The following is a 26443-nucleotide window of genomic DNA, read 5'->3' as shown; positions in this document are numbered from 1 at the left end:
GGCCAATCAATAACCTCAGCACCGCGCGATAAAGGAAGGAGGAGAGAGAAGCGGGATTAAGGGTAGAAGCGAAAGGGAGAATTACCGCGCAGTTCGTGGTGGATTCGCGAGATGGGGTTTCGGAGGATTTAAGGTTGTCATGGCGACAGCCAATGAGAAAATAGAGTGGGCCGGAAGCGAAGCTCAAGTCCGCCTATAAGGGACGGGAAGGCAGCGAGGAAGTGATGCGGAAGAGGAGAGCGCTTTCCACTGAGGAGTATTGGGATGCTAATGCGGCGGCTGATCGCGTTCTGGATGGGAGGTTGTGTCGCTGCGGGAAGATCTCGAGCGACGATGGAAACAGGGAACACTGATTTCAAAGAGATGGAAAATAATGGATTCCGCGTAGAATATTAAAGGGGTTGCGACAGGTCATCCCAGGTTATCCCAGATAAACATAAAAAACAGTGCTCTGCACCGATGTGAACCTGCATTGAAGGTTTCATAGCGAAGAGGGTAATAGAAAGGGAAAAAATGGCACAGCGGATACCGAAACTCATGCGCTACTGACATCACAGACCTCACCGCCGCCAGTGAGGCAGCTCACGAGAAGTCACATGCTTACGGCTGCCAATGTGAATGGGCGCAACTCTGAGGTCTGTGACGTCTGCGCTTTGCTCGGGAGTGCGTTCGAGGGCTTGTATCTCACGATGTACAACACGTTGAAGAATAATTCTCTTTTGCTCTGTATTCTGGCGTGCAATACAATGCGTCTATGATGTAATAAACCACATCTATGAAAGTGTCTCGATCCCTTTTTAACAGTTCACTAGAAAGGCCATGTGGCATTTCAGTATGTGTCATGCTTCACCGTATAACACGGTCTGCGTAAACCACTGCGCTGAATGATACAGTAATCGCTATTTACTTGCGGAGTGAGCGGGGCGTACGCCTTTCTATGGTCCACTCCCGTGTAGCCAACAAGCCCCCTTATGGCAATTAACATGCACCCAATTGCCACAAAAAGGACTACGCTCCCCGTTTTTAACAAATGAAGAAAGGTAACTGGGTGTTGATTCAGAGAGTGTCATGCGGTGAAGGTCCGTTGTTTGAGTGCAGTATGCGTAATATATACTTGGCATATTGCAAGACACCGTTTAAGCTATGATCGAAGTGACGGGTACTATACAGAAGTTCATTTTGGCATCTGTTTCCTCGCAGTTATCATTGGGCAATGATGATTGTGTAGGTCTATGATTGATGTATGTAACTCGAAATGAGATTCGGGGGAGATTCGTCATGCATCGTAACAAGAAAGTTTTGTTCGCAACGGCACGCAGTGTTCTTGAAAATGGGTCTATGAGTTGTTGTTCTTGTTGTTGAAAATGGGTACCGAATTTCATTCCTCCGTTTCGCGGAAAACGTTACTATAGCCTATTTGTACCACTTTTATGAGGTTGTGAGAAACTGCACAGCACTGTGGGACAAGACAATTCGTCTTTGGTGGATGGCCTTGTGCTGAGTACGAACAACTGAAATTCGGTGACACAGTACTAACGGCCTTAGTGCATCGTCTTCCGTGAGGGACGTTACAGACGGGGTGCAGTGTGCTGAGATTTAGCACACGTTACAAAGCCCTCAAACGGGCAGAAATTAAATATAGTATGCCGCAACGCTATCCGTAGTCCAACAGAATGACTACAGGCGATATAAATTGTTTAAAAGAATCCACCCCCACATACACTATAACACCTTGCATTATGGCTCTTTCGACTCTACCGCGTTACTTTGACGTTTTCGCACTTGTCTGTCCAAGAAAATTGAACTGGAGGCAACGCACTGCTACCGTAAGAAGAAAATTTCAGTTTGCTGGCCAGCGCCACCTACATGATGTTAGCCCCTGTTTGCGTGTCTTCCTGCTCTTGCACTTCGTATATGACCATCGTCTGCTACATTTCTTGTCGCTTCAACGATGTTTTCTAAACGTATCCGACTGCGATCCACAAACGAGCAGCGAGCAGGTGTATTCTGTAACCTGGAAAACTGGGAAGGCTGCAGACTGCAATATTTCCTCGCAACTGCACTCTCCACTGCAGCTCCCAAACTTCTCGAACTGCAACTTCCAAACACCTGCTCCTCAACGGCATCTTTATCATTACGAGCATCACCATTTATTTAACAGAATCTTGCACTTTTTACATAGCACCGCGAACCAACGCGCATTCAATAAACCACTGAGGATCCTCGTCTGTATCAATCCACCCCGCGCTAAGTAAGATTTACAATCTGACGAAACTTTCCTGTCTCGCAGTATTCTTTCAAGAAAAATACCGCGTAACGAAACGGTTCCACCGCCATAAAGCATCATTACGTAACGTGCCACTCTGTTCACGCCTCGACACCTCCACATGAAAGCATCACAACCTCAACCGAAGCGATTTTCGTTGAATCCGGCTCAGATCAGGAAACACAAAATATCGCCTCGATACGATCAAGTTGCGAGGACGTGAGCGAGGGGGATCTAAATCCCTTCCCGCGCGAGATCAGACGTTTTAATGAAGTTCCCTTCCCCTTCATCCCTCTCGAACCCCGTGACTTTTCCATTAGAGGCGACACGGGAGTCAAGCGCTATTGTTAGCTACGCTATCTCACGCGCCTACGGTATTATTATTCCCGCAGTGCCAGTATAGTTTTTCAATATAAAACGTCCCTCTTTTCATTTGCATAAAGAGCGTATGAGTTTTGGCACGTGCCTCTCGCGCAGATTAAGGAGCGTGAAAGTTGCACAATGGGTCCCCCCTGTCCAATGGATTTGAATGATTACGGCCACTTGCCTTTTGTGCGGGAGCTTGTTCGGGATGGGTTGTTACACTGGCGTTTTCCAGAGTATATGGTGCATTATTGTTGAGGAGATTAGTATAGGCATAGCGGTTACGAGTTAGTGAAAAGGACGAGGTTGAGGATGCGCGTGTTAATTTCGAAAACGGGATAGCGGTTTGTGGGAATTGTTATGAGGGATTAAAGTGAGGGTTTACAAAGCGATGCCTTGTTTTTGCGGTTTCTTGTGGGAATCGGTTTGGTGTTACCGGCATTGCTCGGATGTTTGCTGTGGGTCGGATACGCATTGAAAGCCAAGGCTCTGGTAGTGTTGCAAATGCAACATGAGCCGTGTTGTGGTTGTTCGTAGGCCCAGAGTAAAAGCGAATTGTTCCGGTAAGTTCGCTAGCACTTAACCAAAAGACTTCAGTAGGCATAGGTAAAATGTGCCTTCAGAGGCTTTGTAGCGGATGAAAAAGAAGTGCGCGGTAATTGAGCCTCTGTGTGCAATAAGGGGATAAGTCGAAAAATCACAAACCGAGAAAACTGCAAGTGAAGATTTGGTAAAGTAATTGCGGATGAGTTTCCTCGAATAACCCAAATGCAAAATGTGTAACATATATGCATGTGTCTACTCTACATGAATGTCCCGTTAGCATCGTTTCTGGATGTGTGACTTAGCAGAAACTGGACGAAACACAGCAGCATCCCCTTCTTCTATATAACACCGCACGGGCAGGGTTTTCGTGCAGGAAAAAAAAACGGTTTTCACGAGTCGGACTTCCACTGTGACGACATGACGGGCGAAGTTATCTTTGTGCAGTGGAACAGCCTAGATCGTGATTAGGCTGCTAAACGAGCACAATCTTGAAAATAATGTTCTGTATGTCCAGCAAAGTATGACTTACTAGCATAGTGCAAATTTTTTTTTTTTCCTCTTACAACGCTCAGCAGGACTGCTGACACGGTCACGTGAGGTAGAAAGAACTTTTTTTTTTTTTTTGTTGTTGAAGACAAAGTTTATTTCCGCATCGTAGCAAAGTATAAGCTACACCATTTATATGCGTGTGTAGAAAAGGGGCCTGATCTGGCTGTCAATCCCATTGACACACATGCATCTCCCGTTTCTTATCCTCCTATAGCGAGTCAATAAATTGCAATACGGTCCTAAATTTTCTTTCACAGGTACATACTGGTATGTAGATATCATTGCAACAAAAATTGTAAAAAGGGATATTCGACTTATTCCCTTATTGCATACAGAGGTTCAATTGTTGCTTCGTAAGGGTAGCTCAATTAAGTCATTACAAGATACTTCCCGCACGTTAGCTTTAAAGAGGCTGCAAAAGGTACAGTACGCATATTTGAACTGTGATTTCGTCTGATTTTTATTACATCTAAAAGCTTTGGCTATTCATGCCGAATGTGATATGAGCGATTCACCAGATGGAAACGGTAATAGTAGTCAACAGGCAACGGCAAAGTCGGGTATGCCTCGAATAACTGAGCTTTACCTCCGAGAATTTGTGTTTGTGTCACATGGCTTAAAGGGATTGTCACACTTCGCAACAAGTCACGCATGATAAAAGTAAAATACAATGATTCAGATCAATGCGAACTTCCGCTCCAAATTTACAGTAAAATGAGTAATGGTCGCGTAGAAACTCGGCATCGCGAATACCGATACTCATCCGGCTCCGACATCACTGCAGGCGTCACCGCCAGTGAGGCAGCGCGCGCGGGAGAGGTCACGTGCTTGCGATTACCAATGGGAATGGCCGTAACCCTGGCTCTGCTTTGTGCGTGACTCGGGCCTCCTGGGCTCCCTGTGAGCCGCTTCAGGTTCCTTTTGAATAGCAAGCCGGCGTGTTGCCTTGCTGACCTCTCCCCTTTTCCTTTCCTGTTTCTGTCTTTCTGCCAACCCCCCCCCCCCCCCGGCTAGTCTAATGCCAGAGCTTGAGGCACATGTACGTTCCGGGGTTTCTATCTCGTCATGTACGACATGTAGAAAAATAATTCTCTTTTTTTTTTCCAGAGCACTCTGGCCTCCAGCACGTGTAATATGTGCACCAGCATTTTCATCTTGGGAGGGTGTGACAGCTATATCTGCTGTGCTTTGGCCATACTGGCCATTTCGGCCTCTTTTTGGAGCTCTTTTTCTTTTTTTTTTTTTTTTAAGGGGGGTTGCAAGATCTTTGGGGGCATAAAGAGGGGGGCGCAGGGAAAATCCAATCCCTGACGTGCATCATGTAATGAAGCACATTTTTCAAGGCGTCACAACCGTTTTCACTCCCAACACTCCGCAAGGGCATCATCCTCTGTATTTTCAGTACAAAATCGTACTCAAAGCGAGTTATACTACCGTTGTTCCGCATTAAGATGAGTCCTTCAGAGCTGCACAAATATAGCTTTGGACCAGCGTATCACTAGTGAGGAAATGAAATCGCCTCTGAAGAGGAGAGGAGGCCCGGGAGCAAACAGCAGCTCCGGCCGCAGCTTCCTTCCTGCAATTCGGGCGCCGTTTTGCTCGCCCATCTGAGCCCGGGTCCTATCGCCCGCCACAGCCATTTATTCAGCCCTGGCTGGAGCCGTTGCTCCTTATCGGCCTTCCCCGTCGTCCGGTGGCCTGATTGAAAACGCGCTTGTTCCACGCCGCCCCTCGATTCTTTCCCGTCCGGATCGAATTACCCGGCCAAAACCCTTATCGCCTTCACTCCCTCAACGAGCAACTCCTTTCTTCGGGAGGGTGATCTGTCGAAGGGTCACGCGTTGCTGACATGACGGGCTTCGCTCGCATTTTGCGTTCCCTTTTCTTGAGCGTTGTGTTATTCTATTTAGAGACGGTGTTGTACGACGGTGCGAGAAAAAAGTTCATTTCCATAAATCAAAATAGAGCGTCCGTTCTGTTGAAAAGTGCTGTCCTTTCTGTTGTGCAGGACATTGCAAGGGAACACGTGAATAAGCGACTAGACACATATTTTCCCTGTTGAAATCAGAATTGTTACATGTGTGTAGATCTTGGCTTTCTGCTTAACGCTTATGAGTCCTCATGGAGCTGTTGGGTGAGTTGCGACAGTACTTGTATGCTGGACGCGTTTGATTGGGTTTTCATAGATTACATATTTTAAGCCATACATCGTGGGAATCATTCACGTATCAGATTCTTTCTGATATGGCAATGCCATGGTATGTAAGTTACATGATATCGAAAAACAGATTACAAACCTTCATCAGTTGCTCGTGCTTCGCCTATTTCGGGGCTAAAAGGAGAGTCCACAGAGGGTTCCTTCAAGAGGCCGGAATCTAGATGAATACATAATAGAAAATCATGACTAACTTATACACTCATTCACCCAACAATTTGTCACTTTGTATTGCATTCTCAATATCTTGTTGAATAGCGGTACGGTCACCAAAGCAACAAAACCTGTTAAGTATATAGCAGAAAAATAAGTACAAATGGCAGTACATAGAAAAGCCCTGAAGCTTGTGACAGAGGAGACAAGGAACCAGAGCTGTGCCTAACTCGTTACAAGTAACTCGTTACTTGGTAACGGTTACTTTTTTTGGTAACGAAGTAACGATTCAGTTCATTTTTAAAAATTGTAATAGTAACGGAATCGTTACAAAAATTGGTAACTCGTTACTGACGTTACTCGTTCCTTTTCTTCAGCATGGTGGAGCACATTTCGGCACTCTGTGTGGCGCAATGCGTGTACCTGCGTGACCCACGACCACGTGAGACTCAAAGTATTATTGCAGTCCTTCGCTGGATGTGTTGTTGACGTGCTGAATCGTCTTAAACGAATGCTCTTGTCTTTCCTCTTGTTTCCGTAATCTTCGACCATCACTCCTTCCCAAGAATGGGCACCAATTGTGCTATGGCTACAAAAAACGCGTTTCGACTTCTAGCCTTTTCTTGTCTTTGCTAAGTTTCTGAGCGCCCTAAATTATGACGCAGCCCTTCATCTGTTTTGGGGAACCGTTGGTGATCGGTGGTACGAAAACCGGTGTCTTTTCTTGTGTTTTCATAACCTCCGATCACCCCCACTTCGGCAGCAGATATCTTCACACGGAAGAGAACGAAGATCACTGATGTAAATTTCGATTATCAGCTTCTTGTGAAGTGCGATTTCTCATTAATAATGAGTTGAATGGCAAGTGACGACATGTTTGTTGGCTCCTTTAACTATGCGGCGGTAACGTAAAAGGAACTCGTTACCTGTAAGTAACGAGAACTCGTTACTTTTGTATGTTGGTAACGAGTAACGTACTTAGTTACTTTTTTCTGAAGTAACGGATAACGGTATTTAGTTCCTATTTTTTGGTAACGGGCACAAGTCTGCAAGGAACAAGCGTGGTAGTTCTACATAATAGAAAAGTACATCGGGGTTATGGAGCAACAACAACAATTAAATTTTGAATAATGATATCATGGTAGTGTTCCGGGGTTATGGAGAAAAACAGGAGAGCGTTGCGATGTGCGATGCGACGCAAGCCGCATTAGAGTGCGCAGTAGAGCTAATTAAATGTTGATCAGTTGGCCATACTAACCAAGCTTTCGAGAAGCAAGGAACGTGTTGAGAATGTCAGCTGCTCGAACGTCTCCAGTCTTCTGCCGGAATTCATGCAGAGTGAGGGCGCAGAGCGCGACCCCGGAGTCGGGGAATTTAGACGCGTCCAGCGACTCCAGTCCAAACTTTCGGCTCACCCAACCAAGCCAGGCGACGATGTCGTTGCTGTCCCACTTCGTTGGATCTGAAAAATTAGAAGACAAAAAAAAAAGATCATGTAGCGAAATCATGGCGATACTACAATAAGAACGAAGACACCGCAACAACAGCAACTATAACAACTGTTGAATGGGAACATGGCGCGACGAAATTTTTTTTTGTACTAACGATTTCGTCCTATACTGAGACGCATTCGTGAACGGACTCTCAAGACACATGGCAGAGCTACATTGTTGAAATAGAACTTTGCAACTATAACACCGTCAGGAGTCCCCCCCCCCCCCCCAACTGTCGTTCAAAATAATATCGTTTTTTTCTCATTGCTCGTTGAAAACAGAAGTCTCTGCCACTTTTGTTACATTATGGAAACCGCAAAGTGTCCGAAAATGGCGCATCAATTCTATTTCCAACGAATCAATGTCATTCGGAAGGATGACTGACCAGGAGTGTGTTATGTGGTGAAGTTCTATTTTAACTGGAAATGGCTTTATCTAATAATGGAACTTTTTATTCCGTTAATTCGTTCTTTGTGTTATTTGGCACGATCAAACTCGATATCGTGGGCGCAAAGAGGATCGAAACCGTCTTAGCCTCGAAAAAGGGGGGGATATGTTTATTACATAAAAAAGGAGGGAAAGGGAGGAAGGAGGAGGGAGGAAGGGAAAGCTAACATTTCATTCGAAAAAGATTTGTCAAGTTCGTAGTTCACTACATTATTTTCTAATTATCATTGCTGGTCATATGTAATGTGTAGCTATCAGGGAACCTGTTGCAAAGATGACAGAACCTACACTTTTGTTGAAGAAATCCGTTGCCTTGACATCAGCACAAAAGGAACAGGAGCCATCGGTTGCGCCGTTCGTGATTTATGAGTGAAAGAAGCTGCAGTTTACCCTTTCTCTGCCCTTCTCCTTCTCAAGAAGGCCGACAGTGCGGAGCGCGCTCTCATTGGTCTATGCAAACGATTTCTCCAATCACCGCGGGAGATAGTTTGGGGAGACCAATCCGAGGCCTCTCCGCATTGTCGCCCTTCTTGAGAAGGAGAGAGAGAGAGAGGGAATGCGTAAATTGCGTTTCTTTTTCGTTTTTGTTTTTTTCTATCGATCATAAATCACGAACGACGCAACCGATGACTTCCGTTCCTTTTGTGTTGGCGTCAAGGTAACGCCATCTAGGTGGTAACGGCACCGCGAGGAGAAATTTTTGCACTTTAGTTCCTATATAAATGATGCCTTGTGTCGTAATAATTCTATGTTTCTGCAGTTGCGATGGTGTAAAAACCTAGAAATATTACGCGAAAAGGTTTTGACCCACCACCCAAATCAAACCTTTAAAAATAAAAATAAAAAACTATCACAGGATTTCTTATGATACTCAGACTCGCCTTGCCAAACATTTTCATTAAATTTGCAGTCAATATTATAACTTGCATTTATATAGCCAGCATTTCGGTGAGGTGACGTCACTGTTTGCCATTTCCAGTATCGTTCACCCCCGGCTCTTTGCCTGGCTAACCCCCGGCCAGTTCAGACCGGCCGGTTCAGACCACGGCTCTCTGCCTGGCTAACATTTCCTTTTTCTCAGTTTTTTCTTTTTTTAATAAACATATTACCCTCTCCAGACAAAGCTTGCTGATTGCGTTTTATCACATCTCGCAACAGACCTCAACCACCGTTATCTCAGCCGCACATACTCTGACATGTAAATGCGCAGGAGTTTATGCTTTCGTCACCGTCAGCGAAACACATTCTAACATTCTAAATAAAAGCAATAAGTTCCTGTAACATGATAATTCGTGGCTTTAATTGGATAATGGATAATTCGTGGACCGGGATAGTACCCACAACTTGGAATCAGTAGGGGGACACGACAGATCCACCAACTGGTCCACCGAGGTCAGTCAGTTACTCTATCAAGTTACTGAAACAGGTAATTAGTTACCCTTGAAAGTTACCCTCCAAGGAAGAGTGATTAGCTTCAATGACTAGTTAGTTTCTCAGTAACTAGTTACCGTTGCTAGTTACTTGCAGCTAAGTTCCTTCCGAACACTTGTCCCCAGTCATCTTTTCATTCTACGTTGGTCATAGAGGACGATGACTGAGGCATTATCGCTGCGAACAACTACCGGCTTTCAAAACAAGCGCGGAGCAACCTTGTTTCGAAGCGAACACACAGGAACTCATCGCCCACACACAACCTGAAAAAGAGAGTTTCCTCAATTGCACCTTCCACCCACGTACAGGAGTGACTCGTCCACTCGTCCTGAGTCACCCTTGGGACCGAGTCACTCTAGGAGCATGACTTCACCTTGAAGCGTTTCATTAGCCCTTGCGTCTTATCTCGACCCCTTTTATGCGATGCCAGGCAGCGTAACGCGTAATCAAGCGGATAACAAAAGAACAGGACGCAGGTGTCCATGCAGGCAAGCATGTTAAGCATCCCTTCCAGTTCTCCTCGGCTGGTTAATGCGCTACATTCTTTCGCGCTCTCCGGCATTCCGCAACCATTTGGCAAATCCGCCTTCGGACTGCAGCCCTCAAAGCAGCATTCCAGATTCGAACGGCATTCCAGGCTGCGGGTCCGCATCGGTCATCCATCGGCCACTGCAGTTCCTGCTTTGAACCCTTATGTCCGACCCACGAGTGGTCCCGGCCAATAGCAGTTACGCACTTTCATCAGCATCGTTTCGGGAAACGTCGCAGTACTATACGAAAGACGAGATTAGATCTAATGTGTATTTTTTCCTGCACTTTAAAAGAACGTTCGGATAACCGCCACACCTACTACACCACGGGGCAGTCGTGACCAATATGGCGGCCTGCTCAGGTGTAGTAGGGAGCGCGAGGCTGTGTAATTAAGGGTCAGCCAGCGGACGACCTCTGATCTGATTTTTGTTTCTCTCTTCTTCCCGCGTGGCTTCTGGAGGTTGCCCAGGCTAGACAGTCTGTCAAGCGGGGGATATGGCAGCCTTGAGTTCGACGTTCAAAGGTGGGTAACTATAGAGCGTAGGCTTGCTCTGTGAGGATATGCTTTACGTTCGGTGTGTTTTTTGTCTCTTTGTCTGGGAAGTGTAATGAGGGGAGTGGGAGTGCGAAGACAACTACCGATGAGGACACCTGTGAGCTTATACTTTCAGGGTGACTCGGGTGAGAGTGGTATCAGGACTACTTCATTTTCGTTCCACCAAAACATCTTATTTATTTATTTTTCTTGTGCCTTTTACAAATCTATGGGTTTCGCCGCAATATGCAATGACGTCAACGGTCGTCGGGGCAGCATCGCTTGCGGTGCTGTTTCCGGGAAGATTTTTTCCTAAAAATATTCAATGACTGCGAAGGAAGTGGAAACCAGACTAAAATGGGATGAACAAATTCATGCTCATTTCTCTCGATCTAAATCTTTTCTCTTCTCGATCTATCTCTTTTCGCAGTTCTTAGAAGCTTAGCATACACAAGGCTACTCTGCAGGAAGGTCAACTTAGTGCGCGAAAGGACCATCGCGCACACGTTTTCTTTTTCTTTTTGTCTGCGTCTTAGTCGTGACGCTGCCCGCTTTCAGCGTGGCCAACCACAGGCGGCAGTTTTCATCTTCACCACCACCACCACCAAGAGGAAAATTATTCACTTAAAAAAATGTCCTTACCGCTAGGCACGATCCACGACGAAGTACACGATCAATTGCTGTTGCACTCAGCCCTTCTAATTAAGCGATAAAACAAAATTATTTTACACTCGATCTGCATCGGGGTAGATTTTCTCTGCTTCCTTCACCTTTCATACATTTTTGTAAATGTAGTGCGGCTTGATAAATAAAATAAAATCAAAACCAAATCCTTTTCCTGAGCTGAATACCCCAGCAAGCTGCACCCACATATTTTCATCAACGGCACAAAACGGCAACACATACATCTATTGACAGGTTGGGTACGAAGCGCATGCGGAACTCCCACGACCCGACCTCGGTATACCACGCCTAGACGAGCCAAAAGCGAAGTGGAAGGTGTGTCTCGGGGTTTGTGGCTCGAGCGCGTAATAGTGGTGTCTGCCCCCGATATCAATAAACGACGTGGTTGGGTCCGCATGTTCATCCTGGCTGCCCCAGAGGCTAGGTCCAAGAGCAGCAAGGTGAATCCGGGTCAGACGCTCATCGCTTCCAATCCGTTGTCGCGCTCCGCAATGCGGCCGCACCCAGATCGTGCCGCTGGTCGGACGCGGATGTGGATACGGATGCTTCTGCCTCTGCTGCCACATTATATACGGTAGCAGTTGTTCGAAGTGCAGAGCTAAATATACGACAAAGTAATTCTGGTCTAAGAAGCGGGAGGAACGCATAAGCAAGAGGGATTATTAGGTGGCCGGGGTAGGTTCAGGTATGCACGGCAGCTTTGAAATTAAGTAGACGGTTTAGTCAAGTCATCCGTTTGTGGAGAAGGACGTGAAAGAAAAAATGTTTTTCTCACACTAGCTGGGGCATGAATACAGCGAGAAGTAAAAATTATACGTAAAAAGTACATGTGTGCACCGAAATTGTGCAGGAAATACTGGTGGTTCATATTGTGTAAAACGAGAAAACAACAAAAACCCGAGAAAACGGGAAGGAACTGTGACCCCGTAATCTCGCTGAAATAAAGCCGGACACAAAGCATCGCATTTCAAAACGCTCCTTGCAACGCAAAGTGATGTTAGATGGCAGGGAATGGCGTGAAACTGCTGGAGTTGCAAGCTGTTCTCTCTCAGCTTCACCTTTTAGACTTGCTCAACTTGGTGAGCAATCGCAAAGTTCATGTAGTAGGTCAATCCGTTGGAAACTATTTGTCAAGAATATGTTACCAAAAAAGAAAAAGAAAAATGCATACAAAATCGTATGCATGCGTGTTCAGCAGTCTTACGTTTCGGGACATTATACATAATAGTGAGTTTTAGGAAAACGTATAAGTTTCACGATAACATTTCCGAAAGCATGATAAACCGATCACCTGATTCCTTTGGAGTGGCTGACATCACGTTGCTGATATTTGATTGACTGACAGCGATGCAGAATCGGAATCGGAGGGCGCTTACGATTTCCTAAAACTCCCTATATCCGTATACGGTGTTACGGAAACCCATATGGGGACTTTTTAGCTGCAGGCCCCGATAGCATTCACGCGCTATTAACCGAACAATCGGCGGTGTAAGAAAGAGGAATTTATGTATTGCGATTTGGATGAAGCGAGGCATTCCTGCGGGTGATCCACAGGGGAGTGTCCTCATCTTTGGGGCGGTTATTCCCACGCTATGTTCCTTTGCCTCTGAGCAGCGCCAAGTGAACTATGCCCCCTAATGAAACCTTCTGCGTGGAAAGAATGTAAGGTGTGGGAGGCTGTGGGAAAATCGCGCCGACCAGTTCTTACGGGCTCCTGGAAAGACAACATTGAAACATGCAGCTACCGTGTTTTTTCTTGGTGTTTGTATTTGAACTGCGGAACCCGGCCAAAGAAGCGCTGCTTGGACTTGCTAATTACTCCTTGTAAGTGACTTGTCTGCGATAAAATGGTTTAGGACGTTTGTTACAGCCTTCAGCGTTATGTATAGCTATAGCATTTTTGACGTGACGTTTAGTACTAGTCCGCTATGCGTAATCCCTCCTATTGTCGAAAGTATGGCGAGTGGCTGCGCAGTTTTGAGTGTGGGACTATTTTTGAAGTAACTCTGAGTAACTTTCAAGAAACGAGAGCGAGGAGTCACATTTTTATTTGCCGTTAGTCTTCCTCGAAATCAATCTCCACCCTTTCATAAACTCAGCGAAGCATGTACAATGTATCCAAGCTAACCAACGTTCTTTTCAAAGAAAGGAATAACCACTCTACGCAAGTAAAACCGTCTGAATGTTGTCAGTAGCCGTACATCCTAGTTGCCAGTGTTCTTTTCATTGTGCCTAATTAAATAATTAGATTAGATTCATTATTTAACTTTTAAGGAATTGCTTTAACAACTGAAACAGCAACTTCTTTCAAATGTTGTAGAGTGCCTTCAGAACACACCCGAACGAAGTGTTTCTAACAAGGTGCACTTTGTTTCCTTCTTGCCGTATAATGAAGCCCACGAAATACTCGTACAAAGAGATATACCACGTGAGAACGATGACGTGAGCCACATTTCTTTTAAAAGTGCTCCGTCCTTTTATATATTTGTGCATGTTACTTTACTTGGGACATCATAAGTAAAAGACAACATTGCAAGCAGATGCATACTGCATCCAATCATGCCTCGAAACGACACCGCCAGCACCTTCAGGTGCAATATTTACGATGTGGTGCCGTTTAAAATAGCTTCCTTACATAACAGTTAGCATGGATTATCGTGTCTCCTTTACAAGCAGGTTTTCTCACGACCACTATTACATCATCCGTAGTAATATAACCTATCTTAAGGACTTCTCTGAACCCTAAGCCTATGACCTCCTCCTCGTCTGCTCTCTCTGCAACATGCTGATGATCCCAGGAAAGAAGGGCGCCTTATAAGCATTTCTCGTAGCACGCTGTGTCGTTGTCATTTCATGAAAGAGCGCAATTTCTCCCGCAATAAACTCGATAGCGAAGACGTGGTCGATTTCTTAGAACTGGGCCTCGATCATCGTCGCAACACAACGTTAACGGCAACGGCGATTATTCTCGGTGCCCCAACGATTGCGTTTCGTTGCGTAATCCCAAATGCGAACTCGTTGTTTGTAACACACGATTTGGGTCCGCCCCCTCCCCACTCATCTTGTGGTGGCTAGACGTGCACAATTTGAGGGCCGCGAACCTTTACAATGCGTGTCGTTGCAGATGATGCAGAAGAATTTAACGCTTGCCCGCCCAAAGTTGAGAGGAGAGAGTCATCACCCTACAGAGAAGAACACTTGTGTCTATTGCTTCCGAAAACAGCATTTGAGATTCATGCATAACTGAGGAGTGAAATTTTGAAGGCAGCAGGGGTATTGTGGCAGGGCGAAGAACATTTTTCTCGTGAAGGTTAAAGTACTGAATTGTTATGCACTGATGCAACAGATATTTCATTGCTGCCTCCTGATTTGTGATTCTACCTCTCTACATAAACTAGGGCATGACAAAAACAGGTGCTTTCTTTTCTGTTCAACTGCTGCGCTGTATAATATGTAATTTTCGGCTGCTTATTTCCCTATTTTTCTTCTTTCCACCGTCTCCCTATTTTCTTTTTGTATATAATCTGTTTTTTTTTTTCCTTCAGAATATAAGCCCGAAACCGAATGGTATTTCGATACCGATATACCGCAAAGTTCCTACATGGCCCATTTACAACATACGTGTCGTTTTGCGTCATCTATAACCAGTATTGTAGCAGTATGGGAAGTCTACGCAGAACAAGAGCGGAAGTAACAGGAACACGAAAGGAGAACAATCAATAGGAGTTGCATAGTTACAGATATTTATAGTTTTTTGTTATGTTGTTGGTGTTGCAGTTTGTTGTTTTGTTAGTCATAGGGACTCATTATTTCATTCCTCACATCACCACCAGCAATGGGCTAGAAACTCCCCGTTCAGCATCTCACAATAAAGCTGTTGTTGTTTAGCTTCTGTTTTGAATGTCGGTCACTCCTTTATGTTTTTTTTTTTGTTTGTTTTTAATTTACTGTTCCTGCTTAGCTGTCCCCAGACGACGAGTACTGGAGTGTAGTCACAGTCTAAAAACAGCTTCGCCGCATAACACGTTCAAGGTGAACCACCGCACAGGATGAAGCCGGCTCACAAATTTATACAGGTTCACAGGGATCCAACGGATGCGCTTTCCTATTTGCATTGTTCTCTATGGCGCTTGTTCCATGGTCAAATCCTGATGACTACACCATGCTCTAAAAGCACTGCCCACCTTTCAGGGTAGCATTGGACTTATTGTGAAACTCGTCATTATATTTTCACCATATTATCGCGAGTAGGGTATCTCCTGCCACGATAAAACACAATTGTTGATCGTTGTGCATTTTTCTCCACATAATCTGCATATATATTGAATTCTAATGCCGCTACGGCAAGTCATTACAGCGCCACAACCGCTACCGAATTCCAAACGGTCCAATAGCAGCAGCGTACCTCTTTAGGAACTATCGTTGCCACTACTGTGAGGCTTTCGGGATCATTCGTTGCGCCCCGGATCGATACCCTCAGCGACGAATTGGAATCGCCTTATACCTACAGCGTGCGATGAAACGACCCTCTCTAAACTATGATTTATGACGAAATTGCTGTTAGACAATTTGATGACCTCGGGTAATGTGAGGAGGAGTGAAAGAGCAACGACTGTTGTTCGCAGACACACTTTCCCGCCACTATGCTCAGTGACTCCTGTACACATTTGTAAAGGCGCCATAGGCCACATCATCGTAAGGAGCTCGGTTAAGGAAAGAGAGAAAGAGACCCCGAAAGGATGGAGAGGCGAGGTATGACATCAGTGCGAAGGTTAGTGACGCTTAATTCCTGGTCTGTGAATCACTCCGTGGCCCATTCTGGAAGAAACGACTGCCCGACCTGTTAACCGCAACACACCGCCAACAGGTTTTTCTTTTCTGCCCCACAAAAAAATAAAATAAAGAATAGAAGAAGGCTAAATACCTGCACGAAAATATCTCGCGTTCCCATCAACGCATTTTAATGTGAAGAGAGAAGAGTAAATTTCTCGAGAGTGGCATTTATAAATGACACGTTCTTGCATCCTATCTGACAGTAGAAAATGTACTGAAACGTAATACGTGTCACATGACTTTTGTTCTTATCTAACTGAATCGTACGTCTATTTAATACGTAGTACCGCTGCACAAAAATGCAGTATTTTTCGTACCAGAGTCATCCTCAAAATGAGGTTGCAGGGATAAATAAGAAAGAAAATCACGAAAATCTGCAGATTAATACCAATAAAAAGAATTGGCCGCATCTTTCGGCATCGTCTATTTAAATGTGGCTGCTTTTATGGTAAAGGTCATTGCAACGTTGTCCTACAAAGGTGGTTTGAGCTCGCATTGCGTTACGCTACGTCCTATTGTTGTTGTGCCCAAGCTCAGGCTTAGTCGCTACAAAGCTACATGGTCCTACAGAGCTACGGTCTGACCAGCACGGTGGCTGGCGCTATCAGGCTATCGCTTTATATGAGCACTGTGGTGACCCCGATTTCTTCAGACTCATTTTGGGACCATGGGACACACGAAAGCAGATGTCCGTCTTACGACCCTTCATCAAATTCCTGCAAACTACCGGCCTGATCGACTTTCTCTAAAACCCTGTCAGCGTCGTCAGCATCATCCTCATCACCATCCTCTAATTTTCCCCCAATAGCAATGGGGTAGCATTCTGCTCAATGAGCGGGAGTCACCCCCTTTTCTTCGTCATCATGTACTGTATTTCTCTCTCTCTCTCTCCCGATTTCTTCCTTTTCAGCGACGGCAGCGCGCTCGCGAGGCCTGGTGGCGGTGATGAAAGGGCTCACCGTTGTCGGCCTCACAGAGGTGGGCAACGTCACGACTAACGCCCTGTGTTCCGCACACCTATCAAGAATCCTCCACTCTTGGAAAGAGCGTATTGGAGAATGAGGGAACGCCGTGACGTAGCCTATTCCCCTGGCACGTGACTCGTGACACAAACTAGAAAGCAGGGAAAGGTAACGGTAATGGTAACGGAAACAGAAACGGTATATTACCGAAACTGGAGATGGTAACGATAACGGAAACGCATACCACGGTCCGGAGCCATTACCGTAAACAGAAACGGAAACGAAAATTATCGTCCGGTATTGAATTCGGAATGGCTATTCCTGTTGTGCGATGGAATTTGAGTGACTTTCCATTTTTGTTTTTGTATTTTGATGACTCCATTCCCTGTAATGCTCTACATAGTACACGAGAGCATGGAAAGAAGGCACAATAGTGGATCTCGAGGGTGCATCCCTCGTTTACCTCGTCCCAGTCCCCGTAACTCCATGGCTATACTCAACTTCTTCTTCTTCAACTTCTCCATAGCACGAGGATGGGAACCTACGATTTTTAGTTACTTATTTCGCACTTTTTTTCATTTCGCCGTGACCATGGCAGTATTATTTACTACTGAGGGCGTCCGCTTATGAATGCGACATTGGATGAAGGTTACGCCCATCTTGAGTTGCTGGACTCCGAGTGACCAAAGACATGTTCCTACATTATTTATTTTAAGACTTGCATGATGTGCGCATCCGAACGACGCAAAATTACTTGTGTAGTGTGTACGCGTGACACCGAAGCAGCAAAACAGGGTGCTAATAGAGCCGGACGGGCTGTCCTCCCGCAGCTCTGTAACAGCCGTTCCATTACTGGAAACAGTAACGGAAACGTAACGAAAACGAAATTGAAAGGCCGATATCAGAAACGGATAACGGAAACGAAAATATAGCAGTAACGCTTGTTGTTGTTGTTTAACAGTAACGAAAATGGAAACGGTAACGAAAATACGTCGGTTGTCTTTCCCTGGTAGAAATGCACGGGGATTTTTCGACGACACGCGAGGATCGTGCCGGCCGTCCGTGGCCGCTTTCTCCGACTGTTTTTGTAAATCTGATTGCGCAGTGACGATACATCGCGCAGCGAAAATGTTTTGCATGGTGACTCCTGATGGACAGCTTGACAGATGAGACATGATTACGAGCCATGTTAAATGTCAGAGGTCATCCGCTGTAAAAATACTTTGCAGTTCTGAATAATAATAAGGTGCTACTTACAGTTCCAGGACAGCATCAAACACTTCAATATCGTGATCAAGTTTAATTTTGTTACAGTTGTAGTACCCTACAGAACGACTTACGTGTAGGTGTACACCTGGTCCCAGTTCGTAGCGACCAACCTCTGATTTTTACACATGCAAACTCATCCCAGGAAGAACAGTTGCCACGAAACTAACCGCGTTCTTGTCGCTGACTCCTGAGCTTTATTCTGCGAGTATTACAGTAAAGGTTAGGTCCTCGGCTCAGAGTACCCACGGACACATTCCCTATATACAGAGAGAGAAAGAGAGGTAGAGGAAAAAAATCTGAAGACGTCATTGCAGGTCGTGCCATTTCCATAAAAAAAAATGAGTGGGTTAAAAAAAATGCGTTTGCACTCAAGGATGTAAAATGAAATTCCGCTTTTCTGATGTCTCATTTTCCCACCACACAATGTACACTGTTCACCAGAGGTCTACATCGAGGACATGTTACATGACTTATGTTAGACATTATCAAAAGTTTCTAGTACAAAAAGTTAAGTACAGTGTTGTTACTGAGGAGCTGGAAACTGAGAAACTAAAGATCCTGTGCAGTTCGTAATGTAGCACCCGGCAGCCGTGGGATTATTATCCTGTCATGAAGAAGCAGACGTGATTCACCAGCCATCGACGAAGTGGCACCGAAGTGAAATATAGTCCCGCCCGTGTTTCATAATGCTTCATGAAAGAAGCTCTCCCTTTGCTAATGAGACGCCGGTTTCCTTCCAAGAGTAGCGGTGAGCAGAGGCTCGATTAACCTTACGGTCGCTTTGATGGCCGAGGCCTCGCGGCGCCTCTCATGTCCAGGCGCACCCGCGGACTAGACTTCGGGGCTCCTATGCGGCGCCAAAGGCTACCAGGCGCCTCTGCGAGGTCTTCCCTGAACATGCCAAGCACGTGACAGAATACGTTTCGGCGCATGTGTGTTTCGAGGTTCTGTGTGGGCAGATAGCTGGCGGCACAGTGCCGGCTTTGTCATCCTAACCCCTTTTTTATTAATTTAGGCAGGCGTGCTAAACAGATGCCGCTCGTAGCTACTGTGAGTTCGAACACGAGGACAAATATGTCTCCGTCGCTTTAGAAACCGACGGAACTGATCCAAATTTAGCACCACTGTGGTGCTTCATTATGTGCAGTATTTAGCAGTCCGCCCTGTGCATACCGTCACAAATATGGAAAGTTGGAAGACGAAGTAAGGATGAGAGAGGAACAGAAGCAGAAGGAAATTGTGAATTTATTTGTCCGATTCGCAACTCGTTCCGCGTGGCACAATAGGTGACCGTCTGCATCTCCAGAATTTAGACCTGTTTCTAAAATCTGAAGGACCGAGACCACCAGTGTTAATAATATGGACACAGCCATACCTTCCACGCAGGTGTGACATACTGCATATTGGCTACTATCTGCACGAAATAATCGTTACAATTTTGTGTACATATTGATATTGAAGGACCCTACAGGACACAACGGCGCCGATGCACAGAACGAAAAGAGAGGCACGTCACATCAACTGCGGCACCTTCGGCGGGACATCTGTGAAAGGAGAAGAAGACGTTTCCGTGGCTTGGCTCGTAATATAGCTCACCATACTCGTAACACTTGCTTCAAAGGAACAGCCATCGACTCTTTTCGTAGTTATAGTTTAGTTGCATTCGACTCGAAGCTACATGCAGATGTCACACATCAGGCACGAAATATCATCTGTCAGAGCAGTCTTGTGGTGGTTTCATCGCATTGGTAGTTTTAAGGAGATAAAAAACCGAAACAAACAGTTACCTCGCATCCGGTTTCGGTTTTACGATGACGTCAGCAAGAGAGCCCTCACAGCCTCCCTCACCCGTCACAGGCCATGCGCACGAGATAAAGGTGATTTCTGACTGTTTTGAGACACGATAAAACTTAATTAACAAGTTTTGTTTCGATTCAAAAGCTGGACTGTTTGACAGAAGGACGACCGGAAGTGGCTGACAGTGACGCCTCAGTAGAGACAGTCCTATATATATATATATATATATATATATATCATATAAATGGCTGCGTATTAAATTCAAATGCTTTACATGTTTTTTTTTTACACGTACGTTTTTGTTTAGCATTGGTTTGAGTCTGGAGTGTCGCTTCAAAACAGTCCTGATGGTAACGACTCGATTCTCTCAAAATTTCCTCACCCTTTGTTGTCCAAAGATATCCGTTTACAAAGAAGTTCACGCCATGAAACAATTCGATAGCTACACACTGAGGGGTCTGTGTCACAGAAAAAAAAAGTCTGTAGCATACAAACATGCGAATATTGCTCTTGTTACGGAGCCGCTTTCGTCCAGGAAGAGTAGTCGAACAGAACGACAAGATACAAAACATAGTGCACGCAGGCGCACGAACATGGGACATGTGTATCAAACCAATCAACACAATACCATAACGCGCGCATGTCTCAAAAAAAAGAAAGAAAGTGCACTATTGAAGCATATTCTCGAACCTACCTCTGCTCACTACGAAAACGCACCTGCGAGAAGCTTTAACGGCCATCACATCCGACCCTTTGAATACTCCGCACATCTGCTCTATCAAAACAGAACAAACGCCCCGCAGCCCTTACCTTTATCCAGCATGCACGCAATGGGGCTATTTCTGGAGAACGTCCACCCGACCGCAAAGCATTCAAGCAGTGACACAGCAGGATATATCATAAACGAAACTCGACTCACCTGCTGGTAATCGCACCTGCTCTTCCTCATCCTCCGACTCGCCGTCCTGGGCCGAGCACGGAGTCATCGGCTCGAAGCAGGGAGCTGATTCACGTCCGGCCGCTGATTCACCGACTGTTTCCGAAGGACGCCGCTTTTCCGGTACGAGAGATTCAACCTCGCTAGCAAAGCCTTCGTCCCAGTCTTCAGGCTCCAAAGGGTTGACCCGGTTCTCTCGCGAGGCTTCCTCCGCTTTCGTCCAGCAAGAATCATCGTACAAGCTCGGCGAAGATGCTAAATCGAACGAAGAAACCTGCTCTTCAAGCAAGCACTGTGCTGAAGTGTCGTTGTTGGAGGTACAGTCGTTGCACGGCGATGACGACGTGCTTGTTGGGCTACAATCGCTATCATTCTGGGATTTTCTGCGAAGTAGTGTACCTGGTGAGCTTCGAAGAAGGTCCTGCTTGAGGAATTCGAGTGTCCTCCAAAAGGATTCGATTATCTCGCTCGTCGAGAGGTTTCCCTGAGCTATGGAGCCTGCGGCACAAGGCGGCCGCTCGCTACATGGGTTCATCTCAGTCTGCCGGCAGTTAATGTTAGGCAGTGCGTTTTCTGCGAGTCCTTCCATGGTTGTGTGCCTTTCGGTGGGCAATGGTTACGTTGCCTGTAGGAGATTCGTTAAACTACTTCGCCCCTATGGTTCGTATATTATGATTTTGGAATGGCTTCAAGGTAAGTCGTTACATGTCTTCTGTGGCCAAGTCCGAGCGGAATATGGTTTCTTTTGTTCAGGCTCTGTTGTTGAATTTTGTACTGTGATCTGAAAGAGAGTAGCATGCCAATTACTGTTGCGGTGCGTAAATACGAACACATATTTACGGCGTTTGTAGTTGTGAGTTAAAGCGGAATACGACATGTGAAGGAAGTAAAACGTGAAAAGTAAAAATTATTAGCGGTATAGCTATGGTTTGGATCATTCCTTTGTTGACTGGGCTAGGTTCAGTGGTAGTTGTTTAATCATTGGCCAGGCGGGGACTGTATGGGTACCACATGTTGTTTTCCGCGATATGTTACAGAACAGATGTTTTCGCGTTGCATGTATCTTAGGTATTTTTGTGCAACTGCACATCCAATGATTCTAATTCTAAAAATAGCTTTCATATGTTCCACATGACCTTAATCCCACATTCCTACACTATAGTGTGTTCGTTGTGTGTGCGGCGTTGCTTTATTTTATGTTGTGTTGTGTGGTTGGATGTTCTGGTTTGTCAGATGGGTGAGAAAATGCAGTTATAAAGAAAGTGAAAAAACAAAAAGAAACAGGAACGGGGGATCCCAAGACATACCGTCTCATAAATTATCAGGAGAAAAAATTACAGTATGACAACTACGCATCGCAAATTCTTCAACGAATAAACAAATGTTTACAGAAATTACTGAATTTTGTACCCTAGCCAAGAATAGTCATCACTTTTTTTTTTTTTTTTTCGTACGATGACGACTAAGTCTACTTCTGCAATTATTGATGGTTATTACATGGGTCCAGTCTTGCCTGAGTTAAAGTAGCCTATCCGGACGATGCAGTGGCACGGCGGAGGAGGGGAACGTACTTTTATTTTGTAATGCATTGCCATTACTCATTACAGCCTTGGAAAGTAATGAAAACACTCATTATTTTTTCATGTTTTGTAATGCGTTATTAATTACGTTACTTTGGCATTACATTTTCCGGAAGCCTCTAACAGAGTCGCCCATGGTGCTTGCAGCGCGCATTGTAAAGGGACGTGATTAGACTTTTACTTCACTACACATTACCGGTGATGGTAAATAGAGTTTGCGAATTCGCTATATATGAATAATTTCGTCGGGAGATTCGATCAGTATGCGTAATCTAAATGAGCCGTCACCGATAACGTTAATTGTGGCGTAGAAGGAGTTGGTATTCAAAGACTCCGCTTGGGCCCTGTCCTCAGGTCACCAATGTAGTTGGTGACCTGGTTAATGACAAAGTGACCGTAACCAGCTTGAGGATTTCCCTTGTCTGTACTATTCTTTAGACAATGCGTGAACTTTCTGTCTGAGTAATGCCAAAACGCATTATCCGGCCCAAATATAATGGCATTACATTCCTCATTACTCCACCACGAAGTGTAATGCATTAGCATTTCTCATTACCGAGATGTAACACATTACCGGCAATGCATTACTCCCCATCTCTGCGTGACTGGCAGCTTTTCTCTGTACTTAATTTTCCGTATAGACAGCTGTTGCCGATAAACTGTCCCGATCAAACGAGCACAGCAAACACAATAGCAACATTCAAGTAACACTTAACACCGTTTTTGTGCTTGCTTATAACACTCTGTATCATATGCCCCTCTTGACATTTACGTATCACTCTATCTTGTTTCATGAGGAGTCATATTTTGTATTTATAGGTTTGAGTAGCTGTAAGGCTGTTCCAGGAAGTGCATGCTTAATGTGGTATTGATCAGGTGAGCTGCTCGGATTGTGATGGCACCGTTAGTGCACTGAAGATATATGGGGTAGTTAGTAATCTGATGGTGTAGACATAGTGCAGCGTTTTACGATCGTGTCTTGTCTCCTTCTTTGTTGTGCCCCTGTTCCTAAATTGCTGCATTTCGTCTACACCTAGCCTTAATGCACCTTACTGTTAACATTGTGTATTAAGCTCACCGGCAATACGTATATTTCTGTGCGTGCATATCGTAAATGTGTGTGAAGCGATGAACACAACCTGAATGCATAGCATTCGATGATGATTCCGACAATGATTGAGATAATAAATTAACTACTCTCCGTTCCTCTGAGAAAATGCGTTCACTGAACACCTGTAATATTATTGAGTTCCGTACGTCAGCCACTTTTCCTTCGACTATTATATTGTCGTTTTATCCTATAGCTCTTCAGGGTGACCCGGAAAAGTGGTCGGTGCTCGTTCCTCTTTCAGTTGTTTCGTTTCAAAAAGAAATTTATGTATGATTCCTCTAAGTCACAATGTAAAACGTCTCTCGTTGTCAATAAGAAGACAGTAGTTGTCCTATAGTAGTACCCCAATTTGAACACTTCGTTTACAGGTTATCTCTATTCGTCGACGTTGTAAGAGCAATTGATAGAAGTGTAGCAGTTGAGCAACATTGTACGTTAGAGAGAACTGAAATAAAGTTGGGCCTCCAACACGATTTACAACTGCTGCGTGAAATTATTCCAGTGGTGAGCGGCCAACACAAACATACACACATGCGTTTGTGAATCGAGTGTTAGAGCCCTTTCGCCGCTGCCATGGTGTCCCATGCAACCATTGCCATGCTCTGGCAGTAAAAAAAAAAAGGTTTTGAATGTAAATACGAAAATTGGCCGATATAATGCATTACACGTTTTATTAAAGATAACTGCAGTTTGAAATATCCGGTGTAGTGTTGAAGATTCTGTATGCTTTTTGAAACTACAGAAAGGTTGCCTTTGTCAGGACGTTCGTGATGGTAAGTTGGCTCAACACTTGGTCGCAACAGCAGTCTAAAATGAGTGTATTCCGAAAACACAAAGAACTGAACAATCCAACCAATTATTATGGCCCTCAACGGGAATGGCCATTGTGATTTTGTTGCCTTCATATAGTAAGACGCGCGGGAAGTACGGCATGCGCACCGGTAAATGTCTTTGCAGCACGTGTAGGCAAGAAGGGTGCTCAAGAAGAGAGAGTAGTATACTTGCATAAAAACGTCAAGCAACTCCAATAAGGGACATTATAGTAATGTAATCATCATCATATTCATCATCATGTAATGTCGTTGTGTAATCACACTCACAGTCGACTCGAACGAATAAAGCATATAGCAGATGGCATGAGTCATCGCCTCTTTGCACAAAGTTAGCTATCCGACTCTGTGATCGCAATCAAAGTATCTATCATGCCTACATCTGCACGCGCAGTCATTGCCAACAGGCTATGATAACTCGTGGCTTCACGCCGCGAGACAACTATTATCGCGAGCTTCATTCGCGACCGTTGAGCATCCCACCCTATCCCTTTGTCCCGACGTTCTTAGCGTCCATCGTAAGCAGCCCGCAACTGATCTGGACTAACATTTTTGTACTACCTGTGAACGACGTGCTGCAGCGGTCCACTTGAACTCAAAGGAACACGAAATCCAAGGGCGTATCCAAACAGTCCGAGCTCTATTCACTCGAAGTCAGAGCCGCAGCACGTGGCCCACTCGGCACCAGAAAAAAAGAACACTGGGGTGCGTAACGTTATTATTTCAATGTGTAGCTGTCTTGTTGCTCAAAAGGAGGGAGGGAGCAATCGGTCTCTATATTCTTCACTTTTTCCCGCCGTAACAAAGATCGAGAGAGGCAGCGAGGGTGGCGCAACAGAAGGAGGAGTGCATAAGCGCATTTAAATGAGGCAGGGAGTGCCTTCTAGCAGCGCTTCGGTGGCAAAGGAGGGAACTATAACGAGCTAAATCTCAGTTCGGATCCCGTGGCCTGTTGCCGGGTGGTCTAACGGAGTGCACGATGCTTGGGATTGTGGTGTACGTGTACTAAGCCGGCCGCAGTACCTTATTGGTCGCTTGCCAGCTGACATGGGAGGCCTGGCTGTGAAGGCCAGGTGAGATAGGCTGGTCAGATTTGTGCGAACCAATGAGCAGTTGCAAAAAAGAAGGTGTTCCCGCGAGGATGTGGTAACGTTACACTGAACTGTAGTAAAATAACCTTGAGAAGAAAAATATACGATGTGGCAAGATGGTCAGCGCGGCCTGACAGGTTGATCGCGTGGAGCAAAGTGCTTGAGAGATATCGTTAACACCGCCAGAAGGTCGGATTCGGAGAATTGCCCTTCGTTAATTTGTATTTATGTCGTCTTACGGTTTAAGTCGTGCGTTACATGCGCGGCTGTGTGCATGTGTAGCTATATCAACTTTGAGGACATATTTTGTCTACAAATGGAACGTGTTTATTTCCGTTCATCCGAATCGAAGCGATTGTGAAACAGAGATGAGACACTGTTTCTACTATATACTTTGATGCGATATTAGAAGTTATGTTCCACGTCAACGTCAATGACCATGACATTGCACGTACACAGCACCAAAATCATCGGCGCGCATATGTGCGTGAGAGCAGAACGATCGCAATATTTATACGACCAAACCGAAAGCTATACGGAACTCGCCTCATGAATTAATTTGGACAGAAAACTCACGAGTAATACTGCAGTCGTACTGGTCTTCTTGAATTCAGCTTGCATGGAAACACCGAAAAAGATGGAAATTTTAGGAAACGCCGACGCTGCATTTACAGCCTTCTGGGACAGCATGGTAAGTAGCATGCGCTGACAATCCAGGTCACCTTTACCGTTACTCAGTCTACTTCTTGAGAAAGGAGGTTAGTCACAAGTAAACCCGGTATCAACAACAACACGTCACAAAGATTGCGTGTTGCCCTGT

The 26443-nt window shown here is 45.2% G+C and overlaps 1 protein-coding gene and 1 long non-coding RNA gene across 4 annotated transcripts in view; one reads left to right on the top strand and one right to left on the bottom strand.

Moving 5' to 3' along the window:
* LOC135385941 (uncharacterized) overlaps positions 1-26443 on the top strand; it is a 206655-nt gene that overhangs the window by 112638 nt on the left and 67574 nt on the right. The window lies entirely within an intron of this gene.
* Positions 1-26443, bottom strand: part of LOC135385937 (retroviral integration site protein Fli-1 homolog) — a 55487-nt gene that overhangs the window by 8736 nt on the left and 20308 nt on the right. For 2 of the 3 annotated variants that reach the window (XM_064615569.1, XM_064615570.1), the window contains exons 2-4: positions 20994-21792; positions 7351-7554; positions 6022-6099 (exon numbers count right to left, since the gene is read on the bottom strand). In XM_064615569.1, coding sequence (XP_064471639.1) covers positions 6022-6099; positions 7351-7554; positions 20994-21600 — 889 coding nt within the window. In that variant the 5' untranslated portion in view covers positions 21601-21792. Of the gene's footprint in view, positions 1-6021; positions 6100-7350; positions 7555-20993; positions 21793-25093; positions 25113-26443 lie in introns of those variants that run through there. The other variant, XM_064615571.1, reaches the window with a different exon arrangement.

The sequence above is a fragment of the Ornithodoros turicata genome, chromosome 2, assembly GCF_037126465.1.
Source record: "Ornithodoros turicata isolate Travis chromosome 2, ASM3712646v1, whole genome shotgun sequence".
Lineage (NCBI taxonomy): Eukaryota > Metazoa > Arthropoda > Arachnida > Ixodida > Argasidae > Ornithodoros > Ornithodoros turicata.
This window is presented reverse-complemented; position numbering and strand designations above follow the sequence as displayed.